This window comes from Lepidochelys kempii, chromosome 16 (genome assembly GCF_965140285.1).
Source record: "Lepidochelys kempii isolate rLepKem1 chromosome 16, rLepKem1.hap1, whole genome shotgun sequence".
Lineage (NCBI taxonomy): Eukaryota > Metazoa > Chordata > Testudines > Cheloniidae > Lepidochelys > Lepidochelys kempii.
The window spans coordinates 19,903,096-19,918,787 of record NC_136395.1 but is presented as its reverse complement, the minus strand read 5'-3'; the positions used below and the strand labels follow the sequence as shown (position 1 = coordinate 19,918,787).

General features: G+C 51.8%; 1 protein-coding gene across 1 annotated transcript in view; it reads right to left on the bottom strand.

Annotated features, from left to right (window-relative positions):
• ADAMTS13 (ADAM metallopeptidase with thrombospondin type 1 motif 13) overlaps window positions 1-15,692 on the bottom strand; it is a 33,419-nt gene that overhangs the window by 6,302 nt on the left and 11,425 nt on the right. The window contains exons 6-26 of the mRNA XM_073314814.2: window positions 15,607-15,690; window positions 15,344-15,468; window positions 14,300-14,446; window positions 12,436-12,570; window positions 11,997-12,147; window positions 10,961-11,065; window positions 10,176-10,327; window positions 9,428-9,491; window positions 8,395-8,521; window positions 8,022-8,170; window positions 7,209-7,329; window positions 6,338-6,418; window positions 5,891-6,072; window positions 4,896-5,031; window positions 3,918-4,047; window positions 3,650-3,829; window positions 2,919-3,108; window positions 1,406-1,520; window positions 908-1,037; window positions 598-777; window positions 6-185 (exon numbers count right to left, since the gene is read on the bottom strand). Coding sequence (XP_073170915.2) covers window positions 6-185; window positions 598-777; window positions 908-1,037; window positions 1,406-1,520; window positions 2,919-3,108; window positions 3,650-3,829; window positions 3,918-4,047; window positions 4,896-5,031; window positions 5,891-6,072; window positions 6,338-6,418; window positions 7,209-7,329; window positions 8,022-8,170; window positions 8,395-8,521; window positions 9,428-9,491; window positions 10,176-10,327; window positions 10,961-11,065; window positions 11,997-12,147; window positions 12,436-12,570; window positions 14,300-14,446; window positions 15,344-15,468; window positions 15,607-15,690 — 2,864 coding nt within the window. The remainder of the gene's footprint in view (window positions 1-5; window positions 186-597; window positions 778-907; window positions 1,038-1,405; window positions 1,521-2,918; window positions 3,109-3,649; window positions 3,830-3,917; window positions 4,048-4,895; window positions 5,032-5,890; window positions 6,073-6,337; window positions 6,419-7,208; window positions 7,330-8,021; window positions 8,171-8,394; window positions 8,522-9,427; window positions 9,492-10,175; window positions 10,328-10,960; window positions 11,066-11,996; window positions 12,148-12,435; window positions 12,571-14,299; window positions 14,447-15,343; window positions 15,469-15,606; window positions 15,691-15,692) is intronic.

Here is a 15,692-nt window from a genome sequence, read left to right as displayed (position 1 = left end):
ATGACCTTGGTGGGCACGGCTCCAGATTACACAGCTCCTGCTCCTCTGGGCGAGGCAAACCATGACACTGTGCGTCTGATACAATCTCTTCCACCTTGTCCCCTGTCTCCCTCGCACAGTACAGGACCCTGCGCACCACACCTCCTCCGCAGCTTACGCTGCACGAGTCCATTTTGTAATGCCACCTGGGAACAACACAGCCATCAATGAGTGACTCCAACCCTCAGCAAGCCATTCCCCGGCCATCAGTGAACTAAGGTGGAGTTTGGGTCCAACCTCCAAAGCACAAGATCCAAAGCTTTTCTTACCGGGCTTATTTGAGAGATTTGCCTGCAGAGACTATCAGCCCTATTTAAGAAGTACAGCTGATTGTCCTTTAGTTCACATGGTAGACACCTGGGGTACTGGAACGTCTAAGCACAATTTAGGTGGTAATTGTGGTGTCCACGTTTGCAACCCAGATTTGTTAAAACGGGGCTCCTACCCCACTCTGAGGTAGTGAGGTATCAGGGGTATTGGGCTAAGATTTCCCATGGCACATAAGCATTCAAGGGCTTCACTCAGTTATACCCAGGCCCTAAAGCGACAAGCAGTTACCTTGCTGGGCACAGATCAGTGCCACACTCCTTGGTGCTGGCTGGCCTGGGCATCCTACCACATTTGGAATGAGGAAGAGGACGGGTTGTATTTCCTTCTTGTCTTACACAGCGAAGAGAGAGTGGTATTCTCCCTCCTCCACAGCTCACTGGGCATGCAGCCAGCTCCTTCACCTCCCAACTGGGGGGGACAAGAATGGAGAGAACATCTGTACCAGGACCCACACAACATTTCCCCTGCGGGAAACAACTGATCCCATCACACCACCCCGTCACTGGAGGCTGACAGTGAAAAGAGACCTGTCTCGTACCTTGGCGGGCACAGCATGGGATTGCAGCTTTCCAGCCTGCTCGCTGGCTTTGGCACTTGATTACAATGTTTCTCTTGGGTTTCTTCTTTGGTCTTGAAAGCCACACACACATAGCGAAGCTGGGCCACACCTAGAAGGGAAGGGGAGACAGTCTGATAGCATGGCATGGACGCAGCTGTTGAAACAAGATCATTTATGAGAGCAGCAGCCTTATGCTGGAGCTCAGTGCTGTTTATCGATCAAGCAAGCTCCGCCCAAGCTCCTGGAACCTTGTATTAGTACCAGCCTACTCTGGATTCAAACCAGGAACGTTACAGAGGAAGGCTCTGCATCCTTGTTCCAAGCCCCCTAACTCTTCCAGACTCTGTGTACTTGTGACCACAACTACACATGCACCCCGCTCCTCAGCGGTGAAAGATTAATTGCACGAATGCACGAGGCTGCCGAGTTCATCCCCAGAACAAAGAACGTTTCCGTGCAGCGTCACAAGCATCTCACCTCCACCACAGGTCACGGTGCATTCGCCAAGGAGAGGGCTCCAGACATGCACCAAGCGATTTTCCTTCTGGAGACTCCCAAATGGCACCAGCTCTTCCCGTGAGGGCGAATTGTCCTGCTTCCAACACAGCAGCAAAAAACAACAAGTGATTGGCAGCTGCTGCTCGCCCAGGGCCTGAGCCAAGCCCACTGGAACCAAGGGAGTCTTTTCAGTCGTGTCACAGGGCTCTCTGACAGATTCCAAACTGGTATACCCCCAGGACTCCCCTTCAGTGATGCAAGCTGTGCATCTGAGCCCCCACAAGAATCTCCCTCTGTGACCATAGGTGCCGACTCTGTGGATGCTCCAGGGCTGGAAAATTGCACCCACCAGCAACCAAGCTCCCCGCCCCAGCTCACCTCCCCTCTGCCTCTGCCTTCTCCCCTGAGCGCGCCGCGTCTCCTCTTCTCCTCCCAGCGCTTGCTGCCGCAAAACAGCTGTTTTGTGGCTTAACAAGCTATGGGAGGGAGGGGGAGGAGTGGAAACGCAGCACACTCAAGGGAGGAGACAGGGCCGGGGCGGGGCTTTGGTGAAGGAGTCCAATGGGGCAGGGAGGGGGCGGGGACTTTGGGGAAGGGATTGGAATGGGGACGGGGCAGGGGTGGAGTCAGAGCATTGGCACCTATGTCTTTGACTGAAAGGGGACAGATTTGAGAATTTCCTTTTACCTGTTTTAGTGGGACACTGGCCTGTAGACTTTAGTGCTGACAAAAGGCCCCCGAAAGCCCTGGAGGCCGAACCCTGCGTTTACCCCACACAGTTGTAGCAGCACAGCACACTCAAGGGAAGTTTCCCTCACAGGGCCCCACCAATAAGGCTGAGCCCTGTGGAGAGAGCCCCTTCTGACTTCTGGCCCCTTGGCTGAGATTGCCTGGATGGGCACCTCTTGGGCACTGTGGGGGTGGTTCTCTGACATGGACACATTGTCTCCAGACCATTGGCCTACCTTAGATAGTCATGACTTTCAGTCACACCTGATCTGGGCTGGCTTAGAACCAGTGGCCTGCAGGGGACAGTCTCTACACCCCATTAACAATCCCCAGAGCCAGTCAATTCCCCCTCCATTTTCCAGTTTCATCCTGCAGTCTGTTTGCGAATGCCAGGGTCCCTCTGACAGACAGCACTGCAGGTTTCTTTATGGGAGGTGATTTCATGAGGCGATGGCTCTCTGTGATAAATGCTAAAGCATTTCGGCCTATGCTTTGCTTGGAGCAATATAGCTGCATGGGAAGGAAAGTGGGTGGGATGATGCCCAAGGTGGTTTAGCTGGCCCCTGCCAGAATTAAATCACCCCCACCAAACTCTGATGAACCTGGCAGCATTATCTAAGGTGAGCAAGGCTTCCTGCAGTGACTACAAGGGACTCTGGACTAATAAGCTGTCCTATGTGCATAACACCCTCTCAACCTCCAGCCTGGGATCCCCCACGGGCCAGTGTGTGAGGTTCCCCATTAGCCAAGCCAGTGTACTCACTGTGTTCCAGCCTAGAGGACAGATATTAACCACACATGGCACAAAAGCTAGAGGTTTCTCTTCCGCCAAGCACAGGCTGTCGTCTACTGTGGACTCCAGTCCATCAAGAATCTGTACACAGGTCACGTTCTGCTGGGTGACTCCAGCCCCACAGATGGCAGAGCATTTGCCCAGCTCAGATTCCTTCCATCTACATGGGAAATAACAGCACCACCCAAGGATCTCAAAGCACTTTATAAACCTTAATCAGCTGACCCTCACACCACCTTCAGTAGGTAGGGATTACTACTCCCATTCCACATATGAGTCACAGACGGGTGACGTGATATGTTCAAGAGGTCAAACAGCAAGTCATGGCTGAGCTGATAAAGAACCCAGGCGTTCTGGCTCCCAGTCCCCTACTCCAGCCTAGACAATACTTAGACCTTCTCCCGATTAAGAGCTGGGCCTCTGGGGAGAACACTTGGTCTCCGTGATTGGAAAGGAGAGACAAAGATCTCCTCATGGCTGAGTCCGCACACTCCCAGCTTGAAGAATTGTGGCCCCAGCAGAAGTCACCGTGAAGGGCACAGTAACAGAAATGGTTACATAGCCCGGGCACGAACAAGGTGCCCTCAAGAATGAAGAACATGCAATAACCCCCCTGACTACGGGACTGTCACACAAAACAAGGGGAGAAAGAGTCAATTATTTATTCCCCCCCCCACATATTTAGGGAGCCTCTGAATTACCTTATGGGACACGGCTCAGTGCTACATGCCTCGGTGGAGGCAGGTTTGGGAGCATCCATGCATTTGGAATCAGGAAGAGTCAGGATCAAGCCCCCTTCTCTCTTCATACAGCGAACCAGCCGCTCCATCGTTCCACCCCCACATGTGGCACTGCAGGGGCCGAAGTCCCCTGCCACCCAACTGTGAAAGGACAAGAGCCAGCTATGCCCATCTCTAGTGATAAGAGACTTTAGCTTAGTGGTGGAAAAGGCCATTCAGGAATACTCACCTGCCTGGGCATGGCGCCATTGCACAGGGCTCCTGCCTTGAAGGGGGCTGTGGAGTCTCCGAGCACTGCTGATCATCTGTTATTTCATTCCTGGTCTGATCAAAGCAGGAGTGATTGACCAGTAGCACCCCTGGGAACGAAAGTTCAGTAAAATATTAGAACTGCCATTGCAGAGGTTCTCAGCTGAAAAAGGGAAAGGAAATTCTAGGCTGTCTTACGGGCTGGTCTTTGCTCTTACAGGAAGAAACTATGAGCTCCCTCTGTCCAACAAGACAGAAGTGAATCCCCAGATGTGTCACAGAAAGAACAAATATGGGAATACAGCCCTTATATAAACTTTAAAAAACTGTATTTCTTACATGGGTTTCATCTTGAAAGATTTTAAAGTAACTTTTTCTCAAGCAAGATGAAGGTTCTAAAAGATCAGCTGTTCAACTGTTAGCCCAGTTCCAAAACAGAAAGAAAATACGTTTTGGGCAAAAAAATTCATCCAGCTCTAGATCAGTCATTAGGTAATAATTCGGTTTCAGTATTTGCACTTAACTAGCTCTAAATCATAGACTTGATTGACTTTGACCAAATTCTTTAGCTAGGGTTTATAACCAAATGCACATCCCCCTTCTGAGAATCCTCTTTGGAGTGTATAAGGATTGGTTATGTTGAGTATTAACCTGAGGATTTAATTCCAATTCATTGTTGCGTCTAGCTTGTTGATGTTGATCATGATTTGATAGCTGTACTGCTTTATTCTTAGCTTAATTTAATATTAGTAATAACAGCTTAGATTTGGTCACTTTTTAAAATTTCAGTTTGTTTAGTAAGTTTTAATAAAATTTATGAGACTGATACCAAGCCGTATTTCTTTCAATAAGCAAAGTGAGTCCAGAAGGTTTGAGGACTTAGGTGGATAGCAGCCAGTCAACCTACAAGCCTGAGCAGCTTCCCCCAATTAACCATTGGTTCTCACATCTGCCTCACCTTCCCCACAGCTCACCGAGCAGGTCCTGAACTGAGGAATCCACACATGTGTCTGTTTCTCCTTTGGTATAAAGTACCTGAAGGTGATGTCTGGGTTGGTGACATCTCCATATTCCTTCTCATACTTCCTATAAACCTGGGGAAGGAGAAGAGTTATAAATCTAGAGCTTAGCCCAGGTCAGTATGGTGTTGCATATGCAGATCAAGTCAGAGGAATGGGTCTGAGCACATGGATAGCAAAGATGGAACCACGGTGCGAGATCTGGATGTGGATCCCAAACACTCCACTAGCTGGGGTCATACCCACCTCTAACAAACACCTGGTTGTACCAGTGTCCGTGGAATTTCTGTCAGCCAATCAGCATGCCGGAGGGTTGATTAGTATTCCCCAATAAAAGTTCTTTTAAAAAACACCCATCCGCTGGGCACTGACTAGAGACTAACGCCAATGCTCTTTGTAAACAGTTCAAGTTAACACTGGGTCTGTTTATCACTTCCAATCATTCACACTCAGATTAAGTCTGCCATAAGAACCAAAACCCAGAGCTGAATTCACGTCCTGATAGGGACATCCCTCGCCTGGATGGCTTTGCCTTAGCATGTGTGTATCTGCCACTAGAGCACCAACTTCGGTAATGAACGATGGGAACTGCTTAATTGGAGAAACAGCCTTGTACTTCCACCAGGTTTGTTTCTGGGAAGGGAACCGATCTCTTGTATCACAAGAGAGATTTGCTGTCAGGATTCCGCTGTTTTCTCCTTTTTCCCCCCGCATCCAACCTTCACATAAGTCTACAGAAAACCCACAGGGAACATGTGCTCAACCGTTTCCAAGGATAAGGAGACCATCACCAGCACGGAGCTCAATTTCTGCTGCCATGGGGGGAATCAGTAGAGCCTCAATCACCACCAGACTCTGCCTTGCAGGTCTTAGCCCTGAGCCACGCAGCCCCAAGCCAGTTCTGGCTATCCCCTTTCCAGCCCTACCAAGCTACCTGAATCTCAATGTCCTCTTGGGTTGGTCCATCGACATGGACTTCCTCCAGGCTTGGCAGGTTGTCCTCAGTAAGTAACACCCTGTATTTGATCTGGCTGTCCTCTATTACTGATGGATAGGTGATGTTCAAGGAGATTCTTTCCTTCCCAGCCACCACATACCGACCTTGGACCTTCACAGCTAGAGAAGCAACAATGGTAGTCAGGGCAGAGGGGTACTATGTGTTCACAGAATCAGCTAGAGACAATGGCTTCCTTCTATGTATCCACTAGTGACTTGTCCAGTCTATTTTAAACATCCCAAGCAATAGAGCTTCCCCTCCTTCTCTACAGAGAGTACCCCACTGCCAGGACGCTTCCCCCCCAGTCTGCCTTTTCTCGAGACTGCCTGGGTGTTTGGGGGCACAGAAACCAAACCAGCCCAGGAGCCTTTCCATTATACTCACCCAAATGTGTGAAGAGAGGTTTGCGATTGGTAACGTAGACAAGGGTGGCCTTGTGAGGCAGGGCTAGAAACGTAACATACTCTGGGGAACGAACACAGAGAAGATGTGGTCACTTTCACTTTAGCACCTTCTCTAAGGAGTGGGGGATTTGTTATTACAGTCCTTGCCCTCACAGTACACCTTCCGAGGATCTCAAAAGACTTTACAGACAGTAATTAACCCTCTAAACTCCCCTACACGGTAGGTATTATATCGCCATGCTATGGAAGGACAGGCGGAGGCCCAGAGAACTAAATTCCCCCCAGTGTCACTCCACTGACTTCAGAGTCACCCCGGGACGAATATGGCCAAGAGAACTTAACTGAATCAGTGGCAGACCTGGGAACATGGCCTCAGCATCCTCCGCTCTAGCTACCAAAGCCCTCCGCTCACTTTCAATTTTTTAAAATACCCTCCAGAGAAATCTACGTGAGAGTGACGGCAGGGGCAAGCTCGGGCAGATCAACATTTTACTGCTCAGGCAGAATTTGACAAAGCTCGCAGCCCCCCTGTTTTACAGAACTCAGCTAGGCTGAGCTCTTCCCCCCAGGCCAGAGTTCAGGATCCCTGCCCGTGGCAAACAGGGAAGCCACATTGCGAATGGCTTGGCAGGGAATCCAGGCTGCAACTAGCTCTCGGGCTGCACTGAGCATTAATCTCATCCGTTTCCATCTCTGACGGTCTCCACCAGCAGATTCCACACAAAACCGAAACAAGCAAAACCACACCCAAGAAGCTGCATAGGGACAGTACAGAGCTCTGCATCTGTTTTGGGGGCATCTGGCATCCGAGATAGACCCTGATGTGGAGAGCAGGGCTGAGGCTTGCAGACCTTTGGCTTTTCCTTCAGTGTAAGAGCCGCTCACTCTGGTGCACGTGGCGTTGTCTCCCCCGCACACCATGCAGGAGTCCATCACCATCCCAGAGTCCATCCTGCCGTCACAGCCGAACACCTGAGCAAACAGCAGAGCCACAAGACCGGCTTATTCTAGGAAGAACCTGAAGTGATCAAAGTGGCATTTCCTGTGTTACACTCTTTAAGCTACCTTTTCTCTTTGTAACCCACGTGGGCACGAACACTCATGGGCAGAGGAACCCACGTGGGCATGGACACTCATGGGCAGAGGAAGCAAGCACGGATGGTGGTTACAGCATGGCATTTAGAGTCAGGATTCTTAAATTCTAGTCCTCATTTTGCCACTGACCCACTGTCTGACTCTGAGCAAATCTCTCCTGGAGGAGAGTTAGGTCTGTCCAGGTCTGCCCACTTACCCTAACAACATATACAGCTATGCAAGCTCAATTGATGACAAGGTTGTTTCACTCTCATGCTTCAAGGTATAAACTGATTGCTGCACTGTTCAGGAAGGAATTACACACACATGTACCGTACTGTATAATCGGCAGGATGGACTAGCTGGGGAGGGTTGGTATTGGATGCACAAGCGGGATGCCCAGTTAGTTAGTCCAAAAGTCTAAACAGTCCTAACAAATCCTGTTCTTATAGAAGAGCCAGCCTCAAAAGTTTGGGTCACAGTTTGCTTGTTCCTACCCTCAAGGAGGTGGCTCCTTTGAGACCATTTAGATCCCATGTCTGAAGTTTGGCCTGGATACACCATCCACTTGCAGAGAGGAAAATCCTTACCCTGCAGCTGCCCATCACGCACAGATCGAAAGCCCCTTTGGCTCTGCGGTTGCTCTGCTCACACCTGGTTCCATCTGTGAAACTGACCCCGCGGCTCACCATGAAATTCTTCTCCTCTGCCTTGCACATGTGTTTGCACAGGGTATCCCCTGGGGGAGACAGACATGGGGAGAAAGGCAGAGTTACTCAAGCAAAAAGGCACAAGAGAGTCAAGTACATTATGGGAAGAAGGTAAAAGGAATTGTCAGGAAAGGCTGTAACCACCAGTAAAGCTGCCATTTGATTTGCCATTAAGGTCAGGACTCAAGGTCACACTACGGGGTCTCTTTCCCAAAGGAACTGCTGTCTCTCTCTCTCTCCCTCCCCCCTTTACCTTTGGCATAACCAGTAGCCGACGTCCACTTATAAAAAGATGGGACTTCTGGAATGAGATACAGCGGCTTTACATTTGTCGCTGCGCACTGTTCAGCCATAAACTCCAACTGGGAGCTCAAACAGGCCTATGGAAGAGGAAGATTATTATGCAAAGAAAGTGAAATGGAATACAATAAGAGCAGAATCCCAGGAACCACTTCACCCACTACCTAAGTGCAACCACCTCTGGGGTGAAAAGCAGCAGCTGACAAATAGAATAACAGCAAATGAAGAAGACTATCCCATTAAAGTGAAGTTGCAGGAGAATTTGGGGAGGAGGAGATGGGTTAGGAATGGGAGACAGACGGTTTGCAGATGATGTTATCTTTCCTACTTATCCAAAATAAATGCTGGGGGAAATGTGAGCAATACAAGCATGGCCCTTGTTGAGCGCAGTCCTGCACTGAAAGGACTCAGGGCATGTACGTTGCAGCTAGAGGGGTAATCTTCAACTCGGGTAGACAGACTCACACTACATTTGATTGAGCTGTCACGCTAATAGCTGCAGTGTTGCCATGGGGAGACAGGCAATGGGACAGCTGGCTGCCCAAGTGCAATCTCGTCCAAGACCCTAGGTCAGTACTCAAGCGGCTAGCGCATTCCATTGCCCACACCATCATGGCTATTTGCATGCTAGCTCAACCAAAGCTAGCGGCTGTCCATCTACCTGAGCTGGGAATTACCCCTCCCTTGGAGTGCCTGGCGGCTCTCTAGGGGTCCCAGATAAGATGCTTTATTACACCTTGCTGGGGCTGGTCAGTTATTAGTCGGTAATTGGCCTCAGTGACAGTGGAACAAATACCTGTCTTGTCACACAGATGGAGACTGCATACCCAATACTTGGTTTCCTTCCCAGGGAAATCAATTGTTTTGACTCTGAAAGCTGTGGCCCTGAATGGTAGAGTTCTTAAAGGGTTAAAAATGGCATATAACTGACAGTGCATTGTTTGGCCATGTGTGTGATGCCTGCAGAGCGAGAGAAGGCAGCCTACCTGCGTATTGCACATCTCAGCCTGGAGGTCTGCTCCCCTGCACTCCTGACCCCCGAAAGCAGGCCTGAAAACAACAGACATGTGAGTCCACAGGCAGCCAGGTGAGAGGCTGGAAGAGCTGCCCCACAGTAAGGAGACCGAGGATCCTGATCGTCCAAATACACAGGATCTGGCAGTGCCTAGCAGCAGCACCAAGATCTGGCTCATGGACAGCCACACCGAGCCGGCTAACGAAACGACAAATACACGGGTCGATGATGCAGCCAATCAATGGAACGATGGGGGGCATGGATCAGCGTTCACGTCGCGCTCCCTGTCAGTGTCTGGCCCAAGCCGGGGGAGCTAATGACCCAACCAGCAGACCAAGTTCAGTGACGAATCCTGGTCACGTGACACCTGAGGCACATTGTGCATATGCTAAGAGGAAGAATGGAGTGACACAGGGATCAAGGCACTGAAAAGACTCATCCGGACAACGACACACCTGGGCAGTGAAAAGGCAACGAGATCTGAGAATGATACACATGGTCAGTAGAGAGACAAGGAACTTGTTACACTGGCAAAACACGCAGCACATCCTAAGCTGGGTTCAGCGCAGGACGCCAGCCCATGTTTAAATGAACTCGAACATCAACAAGCTTTCATCCATGGTAAACGAGTGGAAGCACGGATACTTTGGGCCTGCAAACAGCCAGAGGGCCCCACGAGCACGTCCAATGGTGCTGCCGGGAAAGAAGAAGGTCTTTACCTGGGGTTGTTACAGAGTCGTCTTCTCGTTATAACTCCTCCTCCGCAGCTGCGGGAGCAAGCGGTGAGGGGGCTCCAGCTGGACCACTGCCCATGCACCGCTGCCCCGGGGTTCAGCTCTTCCAGAGAGCTACAGCGTCCCTTGGAGCACCACTGGAACCCAGAACACCAGAGATCAGCAACAGCCATGCTGCAACTAAGACTGCAGGGAGGTGGGGGGAGGCGCTCTGCCCCTTCAGCTGGGAGAAATGCAACTGGAAGGGGACAGTATCTTGTGCCTCAGTCACTCCCCTGCCTGGGAGGGGAGGTGAAGGAAATTGGACCCCAAATCGCGAGGGGAGGAGCTGAGCGAGGCATCTTCTCCTCCAACTCTACCTCCCATGCGGGACAAACAGTGAAAATACCCTGTGCCAACAGCATATTTGATAACGGGCTCTTCAGTCCAGCAGACAAAGAGATAACCCAGTCCAATAGCTGGAAGAGGACACCAGACAAATTCAGACAGGAAATAAGGTGCTCATTTTTACCAGTGAGGTTAATTAACCCTTGGAGCAATTTACCAAGAGTGGTGGTGGATTCTCCATCACTCTTCCAACTTAGCTCTCTACATGGGAAAGCTCATTCGTCCCACTGTACCAGCCATCCGCTATGCCCTGTAGCCAGCCACTCCGCCATCCAACCATCCAATGCGCTCTACAATCACTCACTGCACCGCCCTGCCACCCCATGTGTCTGGTAGCCACCCACTCCCCCCTCCAATCTTCACCGCGCCCGGAGACTCTTTACCTTGTTGATCCCACACTCGGTCCCATCCAGAAGGGGAACAAGAAGGCGAGTACAGCTGGTCTGGTCGGCCCGATGGGTGTGGCAAGAAAGAACTCTGCACATGTCCTGGGAGGGCAGGGAAACCAGGCTGTTCAGTGCGTGCCCGAGGCTGCTGTGCCAGTTACTCAGCCTGAGCTCCCACCCCTGTCCCACCAACATAGGACCCTCACGCCTCCCAGCCGGAACACTGCAGACCACGGCTAGATGGCTTCCCTAGGCCGTGCCATGGCTCTGTGTGTGCTCTGCACTCACCAGATACCGGGGAACAGCAGGAAGACAAGCATGCCTTACCCATACCCACCCACCTGCTTCCTGCTAGCAGGAAGCCAGCACCTGCTCTCTCCCTCCAAATCCCAAGGGCTTAGGCAATTTCCTGAGCATCTCCATTTTGAGTGGAATGAGGTGAGGCCCATGCTGCAGGTGGCAGGCATTATAGGCGCTTCCAGTGACTGGCACTACCAATCGTTATGGCACAGGATGAGGGTCGGTGACGGCAGCTGAGGTTTGCAGCCGGATTAGTGTTTTCTTGTTAATGAGATGCATTAACAATACTGTCCGTGTGTTAGAGCCACGCAGTCTTGTACAAGGGAGGGGACAAAGGGGATCTGGAGAGCAAAGAGATGGAGTAGAACAAGAGAGGGACAATGGAGAACTCCTCACCACATGGAGTCTCTCTCCCTTTGTGTTTGTACGGTACCTAGCGCAGCATGGCCCTGACCAGGCCAGGATCCGTGGACACTATTGCAATGCAAATGTTAAATAATAATGAAGAGGAGACTTGAGTGGAGGAGAGAGAGGAGGGGCTGAAAAAGGGGCAAGTGATCCAAATTCTTTATAAGCCTGCTCTCTGCCAAGAGCCCCCCAGCAGATGAATACTGTCCCCCGCTCCATGCCAGCCCACCGCCCTGCTGCGCCACCATGCCCGTCCCAGCTGCAGTACTTCAGGGGTGGCCGTTACCAGCCAGAAGCACAAGCGGGTAGAAAGTGTTCTACCTACAATGTCATTCCTGGCAAAGGTGCACGCCGTGGCTGCGCTCCCAAAGGCTATTTTACACTGCTCGTCTGCGCCGTAATACAAGCCAGGCTTCCACCCGGGGATGCTGCCCTCCAGGTCCGGCAGGTCGTTCAAGCAGCTTGCTTGGCCTGTCCTGGGAAAGCCACAAGAGACATCGCTTTCCAGCACACAGCCAGCAAGGACACGCACACATGCTAACACAGGCCTTGGGAGTTCATTATTGGTGTCCCAGGAAACGTGAGCATTGTCCTAGGCTTAGAGAAGTCTGCTCTCTTCACCACTTGTTCATTCCTAAAATCAACAAACCCCCGAGGAGTAACAGCACCTCGCTCTCCAAGAGTCCCCCACCTTGTTCCTTGCCTTTCTCCTCTCCCCAACGCAGACGTGCAGATGAGCATGGAGAGCAGCTGGTTCCTCCTACCTGAGAAAGGCAAGGAACTGCTCTCTGCTGCACTCCGACCAGACCAGGTCCACGCTGTTGTGGCTGCCCTCGGAACCCATGATGTTGCCACTCCCACTGCACCGGTTTCCTTCACCGTCGTGATGGATTCCAAAACTGCCGCAAGAGATAAAAGGGGGTGGGGGCGTTACCGATATTATCCAGCTGATCTCCTGGTGTTAAATTGCAGGAGCAGAACACAGTTCCAACCCCGGGCTGGGAGTCACCACTCCTGCATTCTATTCCGGGAGTGTATGAGTGATCTTGGCTAAGTCACTTCCCTGCTCTGTGCCTTAGTTTCTCCATTAGTAAAAGGGGGTCAATAGTATTTCCCTGCTATGTGGCAGTGTTGTGAGGCATAATTCATTGTTTATAAAGTGCTCTCAGACCCTCAGACCAATGTGGAGAGATGCAATGGGAGGGAAGTGCAAAGTGTTAATTAATATTGAAGTTTCCACTGCATTTTGTTCTAATTCCATCTCCCTCGGCCCTCCCTTTCCCCACAGCACAGCGTGCTTTCTCCTGACGCGCACTAGTGCTTACTGGGTCTTATTGACATTACGTTAGTGCCTCAAGGCCCCAGTCAGGATCAGGACCCCCTTGCACTTGGCACTGTCCACACACCTAGGAAAAGACAGTCTCTGGGCTGCAGAGTTTACACAGGTTAAGAAGGTCAGAGGGACAAAGGATTGGGGAAAGGGGGATGAAGCGGCTCCATTATACCTGAGGCTGATGGAAACCTTTGGGTGTGAATGACACGGCTCAAGAAAAACAACAGGCCAAATTCTAAACGAGCGCAGCCCCACTGATGTCACCAGAGCTGCACAAATTTACAGCAGCCGAGAATTTGGACCAGGGATTATAAATCTCGGCCTCTGTTTTGTTGTGGTTTTCTACGTCGCCAGTCTTCCCTTTGTTATTCCCCCCCCTGCCCATAGGTAACTCACTGCACACTGTTCTCGTCACCCGCCCTGCCATGCTACCGGGAGTCACCACCATTCTCTGGGCCAAGACGCCGCCACACCGATTACAAGAGTGACCTGAGCCCTCTGAGGGGCTGGAATCCAGCTGGTGGCACACTGAGCCGTGCCCGGAGGACGTCCGTGCAGAAGAGGGTCGGCTCTGTGCAGAGTACCTCCTGAGATGATGAGTGCCCGCAGCTCCCACTGAAGATGATGGGAGTTAAGGGAGCGCAGAACCTTGCAGGATTGGGCCCCTCGTTCCCATTCCGTCTCTCCGGAGTTGCGTTTCAAGCAACCTGAACAGGGCTGACCATAGGCATACGCAGCATATGCGGCTGTGTGGGGCACCTGAAAATTTGGGGCACCACCAGGACAGCAGGTAAGAGCGGGTCGGCTCCCGCACACCCAGCGTGCACTGCAGTCTCCTTAGGCAGGGGCCGTATTCACAGAGCCGAATTTGCCAGTGCGGCGCATTCTGCGTGAGGGAGACGGTACGGGGGTCTCTGTGGGGAACTGGGACTCTCTGCCGCTGTGAGGCGGGCCGGGCGGCTCAGTATCCTTGGCTGCCTCGATGCCTCACAGCCCGGGCTGCCGCAGCGTCTGCTGTGTACGAAGCTCGGTGTGTGTCAGCAATGGGGGGGGGTGTGTCTTCTGGGGGTTCACAGGTGGGGGTGGTGGCTGTACCCCGAGTGGGGCATAGGGGCACCAGTTTAATAATACTGCGTAGGGCCCCATAAATCCTAAGGATGGTCCTGAACCTAAGGGAATCCCAGCACCGCCCGAGGTGACTCGCTCACTCCCTGAACTCAGCTTGCAAACAATGGCCAATTTTCTCTGAGTGAATGGGCTGACACTTGGCAACTCTTTGGGTCTTGCCCTCTGACCTGTGCCCGATCTCGTGGGCTATGGTGACTCCCAAGTCGAAGCCAGTGTCCTCGGTGATAACGCAGCTCCAGGAGGAGGAGCAGGCTCCCCCCAGCTGGGTGACTCCGCGCAGTTGCTTGTTTCCATCGGGTAACTCCAGGTCAAACCTAGGGAAGGGTGAGACAGGCAGGGAGAAAACATGAGAGCAGATCCATTAGGATTAAAAACCCTAGCAGTGAACATTGTCAACTAAAAACGTCTTTAGCCTCTCCCAGCTCAACCTGACCAGGTATTTACCACCCCCTTTCACTTTGATTCATGAATCTCCCCAGGGATGAGATGCTCAATGAAGGTTTACACTGAGTACCTAGAACCACCCTACCCAGCACATGTTGATCAGATATAACCCTGTCTGCAGGAGAGAGAGATACCAGAATCCCCTCTGTGCAGAGATGAGCAACTAAACAAGGCCATTACATTCAACGGGAGCTTGGCGGGTGTCATTAGTTACAGTCAGTTGAGAATAATGTGAGCCTGGGAGTCAAGCGGCCTGTAGGAATGCGTGAGTCAGAGGAAATCTCGGAAGCTGGGGAATTTCTCTATAACAACCACTGGGTTTCTGCCTCTTCCAGACTTTTCTGCCCTCACATGAGCCTCCCGTGATCATGCAAACATTGCTTGGGGACGCAGGCCGCCGCTGGAATTGTGCCGAGTTCGCCACAGCCAGGCTGGCCACTTCCCGAGGGATATTCCAGTTAACACTGAAGCTGAGGAAGTGGAATTGTTGAGCGCTCAGCCCAGTCTGTGCTCTGGGAGCTGGTGTGTGCAGACATGCAGAATACCTCCCCCCTCCAGACCAGGGGAGCAAAGTGGCATGAGGGCTTCCTACACCACAGCAAGCCACTCACGGAAGAATTGTAAGGCCCCTCTCCAAAGGGTGCACATTTTACTACTACCCCATCTGAGCGCGTCCAGCAGGTGCTGCAGTTTGCCTGACCCTGCCGGCCTGACCTGACGTCTCTAATCTCCCCTCAGTCTAATCCCCCTCAGGGGCGTTCTGTTACCTGGTCACATACAGGACAAGGTCGGCATGCTGGGGATCTGAATCATTCTGGGGATTGACCTTCTTGCTCCACTCACAGACACTGACCAGCGAGGAGCTGATGTTCGTGGTGATGTTTATACCCACCTAAAGAGAAGGCACATCTTCATATGCTTCCCCTTTAGTGGCCCTGTCACAGGCTGGCTAGCCCTCTGAGGGGAGCTGGGCTCAGCCTCACCTGTGACGGACCCTTCCAAGGATTGTGAACAAATCTCCATTTTCTACCTCTGGTTCTGTCAGGACCATCATTCTCATCAGGTGAACCCTGAGCTGAGCTCCCAGTGAGGCATCTCTCAGCAGCTCTGCACCCT